This window comes from Scylla paramamosain, chromosome 45 (genome assembly GCF_035594125.1).
Source record: "Scylla paramamosain isolate STU-SP2022 chromosome 45, ASM3559412v1, whole genome shotgun sequence".
NCBI lineage: Eukaryota > Metazoa > Arthropoda > Malacostraca > Decapoda > Portunidae > Scylla > Scylla paramamosain.
The window spans coordinates 4097501-4115000 of record NC_087195.1 but is presented as its reverse complement, the minus strand read 5'-3'; the positions used below and the strand labels follow the sequence as shown (position 1 = coordinate 4115000).

The following is a 17500-nucleotide window of genomic DNA, read 5'->3' as shown; positions in this document are numbered from 1 at the left end:
CATCACTTATAAGACAAAAAAAAAAAAAAAAAAAAAAAAAAAAAAAAAAAACCACTACCTTTCATTAATTAACCAATCCTATTCCACTAACCTTATTCTGATGTTCTCCACCCACTTCACCTCCACTTCAGATCCACCCAAACCAGTGACCCTGAAATGAGAGAGGTGGTGATAGTGGTGGTGATGGTGGTGATGGTAGTGGGTGATAGTGTAGATGCGTCTCACCTGCCTAGCGTCTTACCTGGTGATGTGCTCAGGTGAGTGTGTGATGAGGTGTTGTGGTGTAGTGTTGTTGTTGTTGTTGTTGTTGTTTTGATCGTTTTCTTTTTGCTTCTCATCCTTTTCTTCTTCTTCTTCTTCTTCTCCTCCTCCTCCTCCTTCTGTTGCTATTAATACTCCTTCCCCTTACTTCCTCCTCCTCCTCCTTCTCTACCTCCCTATCATCACCCCCACCACCACCACCATCACCAACACCAACAACAACTACTACTACTACTACCACCACCACTACAACCACTACACTTTCAGAACCACCGCGGAACCACGACTCACAGACGAACCACCACCACCACCACCACCAGACACTTCCGCACACCTGCAGGAGAGGACGACGGGGAAGACAGCGAGAAGAGAAGAGGAGATCACGACCCTGACGACCCAAACGACTTTAACCAGCAGCTTAGCGACCACTCAAACCAAACCACACGACTCACGGACACCACCACAGAAACCATCCTTGTTAAACGACCTTCAAACCACAGGACGACCTCTGAACGACTCAAACGACCTTATTTCCTCATTTAACGACCCTGCACTCCCTCTAACTGCCGAAAACGACCTGGAAATGATTGAGACAGTAGAGGAGGACCCGATCGCACACTGGCGGAGACTCAAGGCCATCAGTTCCAACATGCGATCTATACTGAGAAGTTTACGGGATGAAGGACGCGGTATAGGATCCTTAGAGACATCCTTCGTATCCTATGTGCTTACCCTGAGTGACTACATGGTCCTTATTAGAAGTTCCTACGCCTCCTTGGACCCAGAGCTCCGCCAATATATCCTGCAGGAACTTAAGGACACAGAGAATAGGACTTTTGTAGGATATTTCAATTTTCTACCGCGGTTGGAGGATATGAATAGGATATGGGTCCCACACGCCCTTGAAAGTATAGGACATGCACTTCACTACCAAGCTAAGGCGTTTGTAGGAAAGGAGGATGCGATAAAGGAGCTTATGATATCCTCAGGGTTCCTACAGGGGGAAGTAGACCAGATCCTAAAGCTTGTAGGACTCCCTGTTGGTAAGGATACGAGTGGAGGCCTTGAAAGATACAGAGACGAGGGGAAGGAAGGGTCTGGGGATCTATCTATGAAGGATATATCTAAAGAAGTCCTTAAGGAATATATAAATGAGAAGAAGGATCTGCCGAAGGACTTATCTGAGAAGGATACATGTGAAGGAGCCCTTAGAGAAAACAATGATGGAAGTGACAAACCTGAGCAGACCCTTGGGAGACACAGGGGCGAGGCGAAGGATCAGTCTAACAAGGATACAGGCAGGAATAGGAGGTCCCCAACAGGATATGGGTATGGGGGTGATGGGTACGGATATGGGTACTTTGAAGGCTATGGGATTGGCGGCATTGAAGACTATGGACACGGAATAGGCCATCCAGGATACGGGATAGGCCAGGTTGGATATGGACTAGGACATGGAAGCGGGTATGGGGGCGGACACATAGGGGGACACATAGGAGGATACAATGGGTACATGTCACACCTCCCAGGCCAAGACCCTCTGGTTATCCTGCCGGGTCTGGCCTTCGTGACCTTTTTATCCTATATTATATTCCTGGCGGTGTCAAGGAGTTCAAAGAGGAGTTTGCAGGATGACCCCACGATGGAGCTGGACCTCTCCGACCTGCCAGTGTTGATGGAGGCTATGCAGACGAGTGAGGCGTGCCAGGTGAGGTGGTGGTGGTGGTGGTGGTGGTGGTTTAGCTTGATTTCTTTCTTTAGTTCTTTTTTTCTTCTTTTCATTGTTCTTGCTTGTTGTTGTTTTTTTCCTTCCTTTTCTTCCTTCTTTCTTCTTCTTCTTCTTCTTCTTCTGCCACCACCATCACCACGGCAACAACAACTGCTACTAATTGTGATGTTACTACTACTACTACTACTACTACTAAAAAAAACATTAGAATCTTTAGTAAAAGGTGAAAAATTTATGCGTTTTGAAGCGAAACCAGAATTACTACTACTACTACTACTACTACTACTACAGGACGCGGAGGATGCAGTGAGGGACGTCGCCGCCTCCCTGAACGCGCTGTGGAGGGCGTGGAGGAGTGGAGGGCGTGTGGAGTGCGTCAAGAGGGCCCTCTGTCTCCACCTCCACCACCACCACTCCTTCGCCTCCACCCTCCCCACACCCTCCACTGCCTTCCACCGCCTTTCCTTGTGAGTTCTCGTTTTTTTTTTCTAGTTTTCTGTTTTTTTTTTTCGTTTGTTTGTTTTGTTTTGTTTACTTATTTATTTTCTTTATTTATTATTCATATATGTAGACTTTTTTTTTTTTACCATATCCATTTATGTGTTTGTTTGTGTGTTTGTAGATGAGTTTTTGTTATATAAGTTATTATTATTATTATTATTATTATTATTATTATTATTATTATCATTATTATTATTATTATTATTATATATTATTATTATTATTATCACAATTTTTGATATGTCTGTTAGCATAATTATTTTGTTGTTCGCCTGTTTATTTTAAAGTGTGTGTGTGTGTGTGTGTGTGTGTGTGTGTGTGTGTGTGTGTGTGTGTGTGTGTGTGTGTGTGTGTGTGTGTGTGTGTGTGTGTGCAGAAATCACTAAAACAGCTATTTTAATAATCACAAACCATCCCATGTCTCCATCCCCCCACTCTCTCTCTCTCTCTCTCTCTCTCTCTCTCTCTTAGACTCGCCGTGGCACACTTGCTGGGGGTCCCGGGGGTGGCGCGAACAGGTGACGAAGTGAGCAGCGACACCTGGGGGAGAGCTGAGAGTCACACTTGCCTCCAGACCCCCAGCACCCCCTGTCAGGAACCTCGAGGGGGATGGGAAGGTTTAACAAGCAGCACTGAATCTACTACAGATTTACACAGTGGAAGTATTAATAGAGGTGATTTGAAGCTGTGATCCTCTTTAAAAGGCTTGGATACTGAGTTATAAGGAGTTGGATTCTGTGTTAAAGCAATATCGAATCCCCCTCTTAATTAACGCCTTAAAATTTATAATAGGGAGGTGATATGAAGCAACGATCCTACTTAAGACACTGATGTGGGATTGAATACAGTGTTATAAGGGGTTTGATTCTATATTTGAACAGTATCGGATTCTCTGTACATACACACCGCCAGTAGTAGCAGAGAGGTGATATGAGGCCGTGATCCTCCTTAAGATAGAGATGAAGGATTGGATACTGTGTTATAGGGGATTGGATTCTAAATATAAACAGCACTGGATCCCCTATAGATGCGAAAATGTGGTAATGTGTTAATAGGGAGAAATATGAACTGAATCCCCTATAGATGTAATGATGTACTAATGCAGTAATAGAGAACAAAATACAGTGATCTTTCTTAATTTATTGATAAGGGATTAAATACTGTATTGTTAGGGAGTAAGTGGTCGATAATAAGCGTGGTAATTCTTCAGTATAGCTTAGAAAAGAATAATATGTTGAAAGTGCAGTTGTTCTACTTTTATTTACTTGTTAGGTTAGACGGTACTTGAGAATAAAGTGATAAAGCTAATGAAAGAATAGAGGAGAATATTTTCAATGGATTATCTTATTTATTTATTTGTTTTTTATTTTTTTGTGAGGCTGTTTGTGAAAAAAATAAATGTTTGTAGTGTTTTTACTGCCACTGGAGAGAGAGAGAGAGAGAGAGAGAGAGAGAGAGAGAGAGAGAGAGAGAGAGAGAGAGAGAGAGAGAGAGAGAATATGAGTTCATGTAACAAACGCACACCCACACACACAAACGCACACTACTGTTATATTACTGAGATGTTGGCTTAACACGCACACACACACACACACACACACACACACACACTCACACCTGTCTCTCTCTCTCTCTCTCTCTCTCACTTCCCTCCCTTCCTCTCCCTCCCCTTCCTTCTTACCCCTCCTTCATTTCCTCCACTGACCACAAGAACATATAGAACCCCACACACACACAGACACATACACACACACACACACACACACACACACACACACACACACACACACACACACACACACACAGCAAATCGCAAAAAAAAAAAAAACCTACCTACTACTTCAAAAGCCAGTCACTACAAAATATTACAGTATTCTAAGTAATTCCAAGTAATTTCAAGTAATTCCCACTTTCGTCTTCCATAACACTTGAGGCAACTTTGAAAATAACACGTGATTTGTGAGATTTTGACGTGATTTTTGAATAACAGGTAGATTTTTGAGTTTACCTGAGAATAGAGAGAGAAGTGTCGAGTTTACCTGCCAGAGAGAGAGAGAGAGAGAGAGAGAGAGAGAGAGAGAGAGAGAGAGAGAGAGAGAGAGAGAGAGAGAGAGATGAGTCTACCTGAGTATAGTAATTAGGAGCGAAGTGTTAAGTGTGGTGGTGGTGGTGGTGGTGGTGTGTTTGTTAATGTAATGTTATGTGATCTCGTATTTTTATTTTTTTTTATTGTTTACTTATAATTTTTTTTTTGTGATTTTTTTGTTTATTGGTGTGTATTTTTAAGTGTGGTGGTGGTAGTGGTGGTGGTGGTGTTTTATTTGTGTAGTTAAATAATATCACATTGTTTTATATTTTTCTTGTCTATTTTTTTTTACTTCGTTTATTTATATTTTTTGTTTGCTTATGTGTTTTTTTTCATATGTGTATTTATTTTTTCACTTAACTTGTACTATTTATTTATTTATTATTTTTTTTTATGATGCGTTGTAAAGGATTCCATCATTTTCTTGTTTTCATTCGTTATTTTCTCACTTTAATCGTTTCCTTTCACTTACCATTTACTTCACTTTTCGATTCTTTTTCTATTTTTATCACCTTTTTTTTTCATTATCTTACTTTAACTTCCTTCTATTTCTTATATCTTGTTTAGGTTTTTATCATATGTTTTTTTTTCTCTCTCTCTCTTTCTTTACTTAACACTTCATACTTCACTTCATGCTTCTTTTTCTCTTTCAGTTTTATTCCGGCTTCGGGATTTCAAGGATAAAAAACAACAACAACAACAACAAAAACAACAACAACAACAACAACAACAACAAAACAATCTTGAAGGGGAAAAAAAGAAGAATATTAAAGAAAAACAAACAATAGGAAAAAAAAATCTGAAAAATGTTTGAAAGAAGTGAAAATAGTAGTCTCTCTCTCTCTCTCTCTCTCTCTCTCTCTCTCTCTCTCTCTCTCTCTCTACATATGATCATAACAATCACAGCAACCCAACCACATCGTCAGCCCGTTAGCTTAAGCATAGTGCAGTAACGGACTCCACACCACCACCACCACCACTGCAACCACCACCACCACCACCACTACTATCATCATAACAATTACTATCATCACCGGAGGCATGAAATAGGTTAAATAACTAGTTTGTAGACAGAGAGAGAGAGAGAGAGAGAGAGAGAGAGAGAGAGAGAGAGAGAGAGAGAGAGAGAGAGAGAGAGAGAGAGAGAGAGAGAGAGAGAGAGATTTTACTATTTCTGCTAATTCTACATATATTTTTTTTTATTTTCTTCGTGTAATATTTTTCCTTTTCACTTTCTTAATTATTCCTCCCTTCAAGATTATAATTATGATTTTCATTAATTTATTTTTTCATTGATAGATGCATTAAGTTTATATCATGATTCATATTATTTTTTTTTCTACTGATACATTATGGAGTGGAAATCTTAGCAAACTGGACACGAGAGGCACCGACAGACGCACAAATATAAAAAAAAAGTAAACAATTAAGGTATTTGTTTACGTATTATTCTTCTCTTCGTATTGGTGTTACTGAAAATCATGTAGCGAGTGACGGATGATGGGATTTGAAAGTTGTGAAATGAGAAATGTGAAATGTGAAGTGTGAAGTGCAGCGGTTGAATGAAGCGTGTGGATGAATGAACGGGTGAATGAACGGGTGATGTGTGTCATATATTGTATGTTTGAAATTAAATGAATGAATATAAATTATGAATGAATGAAAATAAAAATAAAGGTAGAAATACAACAAAAATCAAATCAAATCAAATAGAATAGATAAAAATGATATAAAACAAATAGAAAACGGCCTGCAACTCACGCTACAGCACTGGCCAGAAAATGCACTAGCGATATTTATAGAGTAATTATAAATAGATAAAATAAATAAATATATAAAACAAGAAAAATATAACAAACTAATAAAAAGATAAATGAAGACAATTATATATATATATATATATATATATATATATATATATATATATATATATATATATATATATATATATATATATATATATATATATATATATATATATATATAACTAAGGAGTAAAAGTACGAGGCAAAATGTATTTTCTTGTACAACTTAAATAAAATAAGTAAAACAAAGTGAATTAAATAAGTAAAATAAGACATTGACAATACCTAATAGATAAATAAATAAATAAATAAATAAATAAATAAATAAATAAGTATCAATGAATTCATTATAAGAGTACCTCTGCACACGTTATTTCCCTGTAACGCAACCTCACCACTGCAACAAGAAAACTGGGGTCCCGTTGCTACACTGGTGAACTCCCTGCCTCACAGAAAACGGGGCCACAGGTTGAATTATCACAGCAGTAGGAACAACAATATCCCGTCACGGAAACACAGGAACGTGACTACTACTACTCTCCTCCTCCTCCTCCTCCTCCTCCTCCTGGCCCTCTTCCTTCATATTCCTTTACCTGGTCTGTTTCCTCCCTCCTCCTCCTCCTCCTCCTCCTCCTCCTCCTCCTCCTCCTCACCAGCTGACTCCTGTTTACAGCTCTGCAAGGCGTATTTTTACGTTTCAGTCCCCAAGGTGACTTTCAAAACAGAAGGACACGAGGGAGGCTGCAGGACCTCATCTAGATTGCAACGTGCAGTTCTGGTCCACATATTCCAGGAAGGGTAGAGGTGTGTTGCTATTAGAGTCAGTACAGAGGAGAATGACTGAAAGGATACAGGGGATGAGGGACATTCCTTGCGAAACGAGACTGAAGCTGTTAAAATTTACATCTCTTACACTTACAGAGGCGTAGGTTATGAAGAGGACCTGGTGGAAGTCTTTAAGTGGTACAGGGGTTATAACAAGCAAAATAATAACAAACAAAATTTTCAAGGTCAGTAGCCAGGATAGGACAAGAAGTAATGGGTCTAAGCTTGAAAGATAGATTTAAAAGAGAGATATGAAGGAAATGATTCTCAAACAGATGAACGGAATAGACTCAGTAATTAGGTTGTTAGTGGTGCGTCATTGGGGAGTTTTAAAAGGTTGTTAGATTTATGGATGAGGATGATAAGTGGAAATTGGCAGGCATGTTTCATACAGGGACTGCCACGTGTAGGCCAGATGGCTTCCTGCATCTTCCCCTATTTTCTTATGTTCTTAAGAAACCATCAGGCCTACACGTGGCAGTCCTTGTATAAAAACATGCCTGCCTATGTACACTTATCATCCTTATACATAAATTTGCCTAGTCTTCTTTCAAAAGCTCTCTGTTGACTCGGCACTTCCAACCTGATGATTTTTGCTGTCTTGGTAAGGCAGAGCAAGCGAAAGGTGAGGCAAGGAAGTGTAAGGTGATTGATGTTTTGGCTTTAGTTAAGTTCTACATGAAAGAAGACACATTTTTCTCTTATACTTTGTTGTAAATAGATATGGTGAATGGTTTACTTATTTTTTGTTTTGTTTTAATATGATTTTTACTTACCGTTGAAGGTTATTTTAGATTTAGTTAAGTTCTGCATGAGAAAGGATACATTTTCTTTTGCACTTTGTCGTAAATAAAATGAATGCCTTGGAATGATTATTATTATTATTATTATTATTATTATTATTATTATTATTATTATTATTATTGTTGTTGTTGTTTTTTGTTGTTGTTGACACTTATTTTAGTTTTACTTAAGTTCGTAATGAGAAAGAACACATTTTCTCTTACACTCTGCCTTCAATAAATACGATAAATTAATGTCCTTTATTCTGTCTCGTAAACAAACATGATTATTAAATTTTTGTTGTATTATATTTTTTAAGCACTAATGATATTTGTTTGATTTTTTTAGATAAGTTCTACATGAAAAGGTCACATTTTCTCTCATAATTCGTCTTTAACTAATAATGAAGCAAGGATACACTTTTTTTTTAATTTATATCCACTGGGTAAGTTTCGTGCAAGTTGTTACTTTTTTTTTTTTTTTACTAATTTTTACTTTCTATATTCCTCTCATAATAACACGTAAGGAAGCGTAATATGTACAAATTCTATTCTGTAAAACTGTGGCAAATTATCTTCTGTTATCAATGTCTAGATTTTTGGCGTCTACTGTCCTTAAACTCAAACTTACAGGAAGACAAAAAAAGAAGGTTTGTATCTTCCTTCAGTCCCTTGAAAGAAAAGCAAGGCGGTCTGCCTGCCACCTTTCACACTCTCTGACTGTACTTCTATTTCACGAAACTTTCCTCTTCTCCTCAAATATTCTTCCTTTCTCCCCTACTGTCTATCTCCCACAACCCACCCATCCACTCAAGCTTACACATTTATATTTTTGTTTATCATAAAAGTTTCGTTTTCTTTTATAAGTTCAATTTTCTTTTAGCAGCGTCTTCTCGGGGGAACTATAGTAATGTGCTGTGTACTTCCGTCACCACCATTCTGTAACATTGTGTGAAGGACTCAGCCACGACACCTTAAGGTATAAAATTAACCAATAAAGGTGTGAATAAACTAATGAATTAATAAATACAGAAACAAAACAAGTAAGAAGCGTGATCGATAACAATACTCAAAGACAATAGTGATTACATGTAACGGCCGTGTGTCAAGAGAAATAAGGTTTGTATTTTTAAACCCTGTAGGAATTTCGAATGTTTTATAAGTTAAGGAGATCCAGAGAATTTGGCAACACAACACTTATAGGAGTGGCTGCAAAAACAATTTAATACGCATGAAGCGTGTGTGAAGGAATGAATGTGTGTGTATGTGTATATAATATATATATATATATATATATATATATATATATATATATATATATATATATATATATATATATATATATATATATATATATATATTGTGTTGTGTTTGAATTGAATGAGTAAATAAATAAAGAAAGAAATTGAAAAAAATACAAAATATAATAAAAAAAGAAAAGTAAAGTGGAATAACGAATAAAAAATGAAATAAGAAATAAAACGAGAGAGAGAGAGAGAGAGAGAGAGAGAGAGAGAGAGAGAGAGAGAGAGAGAGAGAGAGAGAGAGAGAGAGAGAGAGAGAGAGAGAGAGAGAATAAATAAGTAAATTAACAAAGAAAAATAATAAAGAAAGAAAAGGAAACAAGCATACCAACAAAATAAAATAAAATGAAATAAAACACACACACACACTGAAGAAAGAGAGAGAAAAGGAAAAGAAGAAAAAAAAAAACAAGTAAGAAACGAATAATGAAAAACAATAACAAAGAAAGATAGGAATGAAACAAAACATACCAAATAAAACACACACACACACACACATTGAAGAACACACACACTGACTCATTAAACTTTAGCACCATAACGAAATAAAAAAACACACAAAAAAAAGAAGAAGAAGAAGAAGAAAACATAACTACCAACAGAGAGAGAGAGAGAGAGAGAGAGAGAGAGAGAGAGAGAGAGAGAGAGAGAGAGAGAGAGAGAGAGAGAGAGAGAGAGAGAGAGAGAGAGAGAGAGAGAGAGAGAGAGAGAGAGAGAGAGAGAGAGAGACCCACCATTCCCTCGTTCCCTCATTCGCACCAATACCAGACGATCACTGAACCCAGCACACTAACAGGAGCAACGCGGAGACATGAGGGGAGAGACGAGCGAGCGAGGCAAGCTGATGGGAACACGGGGGAACACAAGACAGGTATTGGTGCTCCCGTGTCCAGCTGATCGTAAAGGAAGGTACGAACAAATCACCGTTATGTAATTGTGTTCTTGTGTTTTATTGCGTAATTGTAACTGTAGGTGTGGGAGAATAGGTGGAATTTTTTTTTTCGTTTTTTGTTGTTATTATTATTATTATTATTATTATTATTTTATTTTTTATTTTTTTAATGAGGTGTGAATTAGGGTGGACTTCAGTAAGTAATGGTAAGTAAAGAAATGAGTGAATAAGTAAATAGATGAATAAATTAAGAAGTCAATAAGTAGATCAATACATAATGAAACAGAGAAACAAAGAAGAGAAGGAAAAAAATAAGGAAATGAATAAGGAAAAAATAAATAAAGGAAGGAAGGAAGGAAGGAAGGACAGAAGAAAAGGAAGGACACAAGAAAAGAAGAAAAATAACAATGTTTTTCTTTGAAGTGTATTTTCAAGATTTTAATGATAGTTTAAAAGGTTGTAGGTGAAGTTAATGGGAACTACAAGGTTATTTTCATGATTCTAGTAAATTAAGAAGTTGTAGAGAAAATTACTGGGGTTTGCAAGTTTTTTTCATCATTCTAGTAAATTAAGATATTGTAAAGGAAAATATTAGGGTTTGCAAGAGTTTTTTTCACGATTCTAGTTAATTAAAAGGTTATAGAAAGTTAATTGGTGTTTACAAAGTTCTTCATGACTTCTGCAATGATTTAACACACTCTGGATAAAGTTGTTGGAGTTTTCAAGTGTTTTCATTTTTCTAGTGATAAATGAACAGGCTCTTGTGGAAATTACTGGAGCTTTCATAATTGTAGTGGTATTTAACAAGGATTCTGCATCGTGAACAGGAAAAACTCCCGTGGGAACCTGGCTAATCACCTTTGTGGCCTTTGTAAACTGTTTTGATGAGAGAAGAAAGCCAGTTGAAAGTTCAGGAAATCTCTCTCTCTCTCTCTCTCTCTCTCTCTCTCTCTCTCTCTCTCTCTCTCTCTCTCTCTCTCTCTCTGTCTCTCAAAACTACTGATCAATTATTTTCATGTTGGACGAATTGAAGACCAGAAGAAAAAGTAGGTCAAAAAAGAAGAAAAGAAAAAAGAAAAGAAAGAAAAGAAACAAACTATCACTATCTCTCTCTCCCTCCCTCTCTCTCTCTCTCTCTCTCTCTCTCTCTCTCTCTCTGAAATCTACTGATCAAACTGTTATTCTCATGTTGGACGAATTGAAGACCAAAACAAAAAAATAGGTCAAAAAAAAAAAGAAAAGAAAAAGGAAAAGGAAAAAGAAAAGAATAATTCCAAACACCACATTTACTACCAGGTAGGCAGGTAGGCCAGTGTGGTTTTGGCCTCGAAAAAAAAAAAACAAATGAAGTAAAAAAATAAATAAATAAAAAAATGAAAAAGCCACAGAAGAACCAGGTCAAATAGAAATACGATTTTTTTTCTTCCTTTTAATTTTTCTTCTGCTTTTCTCAATGGGCATCTGTAAAATGGGTGCCTTATTTGTGTTTATTTGTATTGTTTTTAGTGTTACTGGTGGTGTGGGGCGTGGGCGTGTCAGGGGAGAGAGGTGAGGAGTGGGGGGGGAGGCAGGAGGTGTTGCCCCCGCCAGGAGGACGAGAGGGTCACTAAAGGAGAGGGTTTGTGAATGAAAAGAAAAAAAGAAGAGAAAAAAAAAAGAAATTAATAATGTGTTTTAATAAGTAAACAAAAGTAAAATAAAGGTAATTAGATAAAAAACTAAAGAAAATAAATGAATAGATAATAAAAAATGAAATAAATTAATTAATAAAAAAAAATAAATGAATGGAATATGAATAAAAATAAATACACAAAAAAAAGGAATAAATTATTGAAAACATAACTGAAATAAAAGATAAACAATATAGTAATAGTCATTAAATAAATAAATAAATAAATAAATAAATAAATAAATGAAAAAATAAAAACCAAAACTCGCAAAATAACCTATCTATCTATCTACCTATCTATCTATCTATCTATCCATCTATCTATCTATCTATCTATCTATCTATCTATCTATCTATCTATCTAATTTTAACGTGATTTCCTATTCCTACGTCCACTTTCCAAAGAGATAAAAGAAAGAAAAAAGAATGATAAACAAAAGGAGAAGTAATCATCCCATCAAAAAACAGAACTTGAATAAAAAGGAAGAAGAAAAAAGAAAAAGAAGAAGAAGAAGAAGACGAGAGAGAGAGAGAGAGAGAGAGAGAGAGGAGGGAGAGAGAGAGAGGGAGAGAGAGGAGAGAGAGGGAGAGAGGAGAGAGAGAGAGAGAGAGAGAGAGAACAATTCGTGGTTCCTCGCTTGAACAGATTTCGAAGAGTTCACGGGGCAGCGAGTCACACAGTGTATCCCGTACATGGTTGCCTAATGGGGCGTCCAGATGAGGGGTGATGTGGAGGGGAGACTCAAAGGCGAGAAACCAACACGTCATGAGGATCCAATTGGAACATGAGAAGGCTACGTGAGGGGTGAGTGTGTTCTGACTTGTTTCCCCCCCCGGTGTGTATGGAGGAGGAGAAGGAGGAGGAGGAGGAGGAGGAGAAGGAGTAGGAGGAGGAGGAGGAGGAAAAAGAAGTAGAAGAAGAAGAGGAAATAGTAAGTGAACAGGAACAACAACAACAACAACAACAACAACAACAACAACAGCAACAACAGCAGCAGCAACAACAGTAACAACAGCAGGAACAACAGTAACAACAACAACAACAACAACAACAACAACAACAACAACAACAACGACAAACTGCCAAGGAAAAGAACCAGAAAAAATGAAAAAAAGAAAAAAAAACAATAAAAAAAAATAAATAAAAAAATCCCTCATATTTTCATCGACCCGTGGCAACAAATCCATCACCAACTCCGCATTATTTTTGGAAAGACTTTTTTTTTATTTTTTTTTTTATTTGCAACAGCGATTTTTAACGAGTATATAATGCGACGCGCGAGACGAGAGAAGATTGCACGCTGCTTATTACCACGCCAAGCACTCATTTCAGGGTGGCCAGGCAGAGTGTGTGTGTTAGATCCGGGAGGAGGTAAGCACTAAACTGAGCATCAAACACGAGAAAAGTTTTGAATTCTTATTGTGAACTAAGGCGGAAACTGAGAGGTTGAAATTAGTGACAAAAAAAAAAAATAAATAAATAGATAAATAATAATAATAATAATTTCAAGGTGGGAAGACAGGCTGCACATGATTTGACTGAAGATTAAAAAAAAAAAAAAAAATAGAGAAATAAATAGAAGAAAAGTTTTAAATTCTTGTTGTGAACTAAGGTGGAAACAAATTAAAATTATACTGACAACAAAAACTCTAATTTCGAGGTAGAAGAACAGAGTGCGCGTAAAATCTGACGGAAAAAAAAAAAAAATCTAAATAGAAGAAAAGTTTAAAATTCTTGTTGTGAACTACGGTTAGATTAAAATTATACTGACAACAAAAGCTCTAAATTCGAGGTGGGAAGACAGAATGCGCCTAAGATCTGATGGAAGATAAACAGTATATTGAACATTATATAGAAGAAAAATTTAGAATCACCATTGAGAACCAAGGTAGAAAGACGCACTGCGGGTGAGAACTGAGGGGAGACCAAACGCTGAATCCAAGGACTAAATACAGAGGTTGAAATTACGATACCACCTGAACTTATAATTTCAAGGTGAGGAGGAAAACTGCACGTGGTCTGGGGGAAGGTAAAACACTGAATATAAACACCAAAGAGAAGAAAAAAAGCCAGAATTCCCTTTGTGAACTAAGATAGCAAGGAAAGAACAACACCTGAAACACTGAATTCAAGGTGACAAGAGAGATTTGGGAAAGGTAAGTAGATAGAACGCTAAGTAGGAGGAAGATTAATATACCTATTGTTGGGAGAGAGAGAGAGAGAGAGAGAGAGAGAGAGAGAGAGAGAGAGAGAGAGAGAGAGAGAGAGAGAGAGAGAGAGAGAGAGAACGGAAAAGAAGTAAATAACCATGTCTTTATCAGTACAACGTCTGAAGCATCGTTTGAAGATGAGCTCTGGGAAATAAACGCCAAATTAAACACGAGATTGATGAACTAAGAAAAAAAAAAAAAAAGATAGTTACTCGAAGTGTTTAAATATTCATCCCTAAGATTAAAAAAAAAAAAAGAACGTAGAAGACAAATGACCAATTAACGCTTTCATTGTGGCAAAAATAAATAAATAGATAAATAAATAAATAAATAAAAGATAGGTTATTGTAAAGAAAAAAAAAAAATGCGATGAAACAGAAAAATCAAAACCGTGAACTAATCTAATTTTAAAACGCAAAAGCAGAAAACGTGGAAAGCAAATAGCCATTTCACGTTTTCATTGCCCCAAAAAAGAGGTGAGACTAAAGAAAAAAAATATATAATGATGAAATAGACAAAACTGAAACTCGAGATGAAGAAAAGATTACTATTTTTTTTTTTTGTTATCAGTGACTTGATAAATTTGTAAGACACTCAAATGGAAGCATAAGAAGAAAAGAACTTGAGGTCAAAAGAGTAGAAAAAGAAGAAGAAGAGGAAGAAGAAGAAAATAACAAGAAAAGAAGAGGAACAAGAAGAAAAAGAAAAAAAAGAAAGAATAGAAAAAAAGAAAAAGAGGAGGAACAAAAAGAACAGGAAAAAGGTGAAGAAAAAGAGGAGAAAAAAGAAAAAAAGAACAAGAACAAGAAGACGAAAAGAAGAACAACAAGAAGAACGAGAATAAGAAGTACAAAAAAGAAAAGAAGGAAAAGGAGGAAAACCAGACGAGATTAGCACAAAACTAAATACGTGATAAAAAAAAAACTCAAATTCTAAAATGAAAAAAAAGAAGAAAGAAAAAAAAAGTGACAAGAAAAACAACACCTGCTCATTTTCACTGTGACTAAAAATACGTAACACTAAAAAGAAAGTGGAAGCGAGAAAAAACACGAGACACAAAACTAAACATTAGAGAGAGAGAGAGAGAGAGAGAGAGAGAGAGAGAGAGAGAGAGAGAGAGAGAGAGAGAGAGAGAGAGAGAGAGAGAGAGAGAGAGAGAGAGAGAGAGAGAGATTAAATTAGGAACGTGGAAAGAAATGAGTCACTCCATGTTTTCTTTGCGACCAAAAATAGGTGACACTAAAGAAAAAAAAAAAAAAAAAACGAAGAAACAAAAGGGAAGACAAACTAAAATGTAAACGCCAGATAGAAAAAGGAAGGTTAAAATTTCAATTGCAAACAAGAAATATAGAAAGAAAAACACCATTCCAAGATTTTCATTGAAGCTAAAAATAGATGAAACTAAAGAAGAAGAACAAGAAAAAGAAGAAGAAGAAGAAGAAGAAGAAGAAGAAGAAGTAGAAGTAGAAGTAAAGGGAGGAGAAGGAAGAGGTGGACGAAGAAGAAAAAAAAAGGCAAATAAGAAGAACAAGAATAAGAACAAGAAAAAAAAATTAGATGAAAGAAAACAATTAAAAAAAAAACTGACAAACTAACTCAAATACTACAAAACTAAACACCAAATAGAAAAAAAGAAAAACAAAGAAGAAAAAAAAAAAAAATAAAGGTGAACAGTTTCAAGCCGTGACCTTACCAGCAAATCTAAACACGAGGCACCCACCGAAGAAAACGTGAACATTGCAGACCGAGACACCACTTCACGTTTTCATTGCGGCCACAACAGAGAGGTGAGACTTTAGAAAAAAATGCCCCGGAGCGTGACACGAGCGGAACTGCAGCATATCGAGTGAAAATGACTTTGTAGATTACTTAGAGATAGAAAGATGATTTTATTTTTATTTTTTTTTCAGTATTGGGAGGAAGTTAGGTTAGGTTCCATTTACTGTGTGTGTGTGTGTTTGTGTGTGCGTGTGTGTGTGCGTGTGTTTGGGACATAACCAGAGCATGTTCAAGTGACGAGATCGTGTACCGTTTTCTATCGCGAGGGAAAATATTGACGAATGTGTGTGTGTGTGTGTGTGTGTGTGTGTGTGTGTGTGTGACAGAACACAAACACAGTTACAGACACACATACACGTAGTAGGAGTAGTAGTAGTCTTCAGAGGGCCTTTTCGAATATAATTTTTGTTGCCCTAGACCAGTTTCCCCTCTTACATAAAAAGCAGTAGTAGAAGTAGTAGTAGTAGTAGTAGGAGTAGTAGAAGAAAAATGTCTCTAAGATTCATATAAAAAGTAAACAAGAACAATAACAAGAGAAAAACGTAAATACAAAAGAAAACAAACAAGGAAACTAAAAAAAAAGGAAAATAACAATCATGACGAGGAAACAATAGAGAAAAAGTTAAGGAGAGGAAGAAAAGAAAAGCAAGAAAATACAAACAAGAAAAATTAGGTGAAAAAGAAGAATAAAAAAATAACAATGAAAGTATAAACACCAAAGACAAAGAAACAAGACAAACTGAAAATACAACCAGAAAAGAAAAGGAAAAAAAGAAAAAAAGAAAAAAAAAGTAAAAAAATAGTTTAGTCACAGCTTCACTAAAATTAGATGAAAGAAAACTGTGTCAGAGAGAGACAGAGAGAGAGAGAGAGAGAGAGAGAGAGAGAGAGAGAGAGAGAGAGAGAGAGAGAGAGAGAGAGAGAGAGATCACATGACTAATGATCTGTGAAGTTACAAGGGTGTGCTCTCTCTCTCTCTCTCTCTCTCTCTCTCTCTCTCTGGTATTTTTCTTTATATACGAATAAGTACAGAAGGAGGAAAGAAGAAAAGAAGAGAGGAAGGAAGGGAAGAAGAAAGGAAAGAAGAAAAGGAAGGAGAAAGGCAGAAAGAATGATTGAAAGAAGGAAGTTAAGGAAGAGAGGAGCGAAGTAGAAAATGAAGGAAGGAAGGAAGGAAGGAAGGAAGATATATATATATATATATATATATATATATATATATATATATATATATATATATATATATATATATATATATATATATATATATATATATATATATATATATAATATATATATATATATATATTAGTGAAGGAGGGAGTGGAGGAAAAGAAGGAAAGAAGCAGGGGGAGAAATAAATAAATAAGAAAGGAAGATAAAAGCGAAGGAAAGGAGGAAAGAATAATGAATGAGGTTAATAATGAATACAATAAAAACACAAGGGTCTCATACATATTCCATGTCATACACTCATACAGTCATACACTCACACCCTGCAGCTGTTGTTGTGTTGCTGCATTGTGGCCCCAAGCAACACAGCACTCAAGCAACACTCAGATTATCACCACTGAATTCTTAACTACCTAACTGAATAACTGTCTGTCTAACTACTTCACTAACTACCACTACTACTACTAATCAACACTGTTCTTA

At 36.1% G+C, this 17500-nt stretch overlaps 1 protein-coding gene across 1 annotated transcript in view; it reads right to left on the bottom strand.

Moving 5' to 3' along the window:
- LOC135094501 (uncharacterized) overlaps window positions 1-17500 on the bottom strand; it is a 122539-nt gene that overhangs the window by 31403 nt on the left and 73636 nt on the right. The window contains exon 2 of the mRNA XM_063994650.1: window positions 92-151. Within this exon, the coding sequence (XP_063850720.1) occupies window positions 92-151 (60 nt within the window). The remainder of the gene's footprint in view (window positions 1-91; window positions 152-17500) is intronic.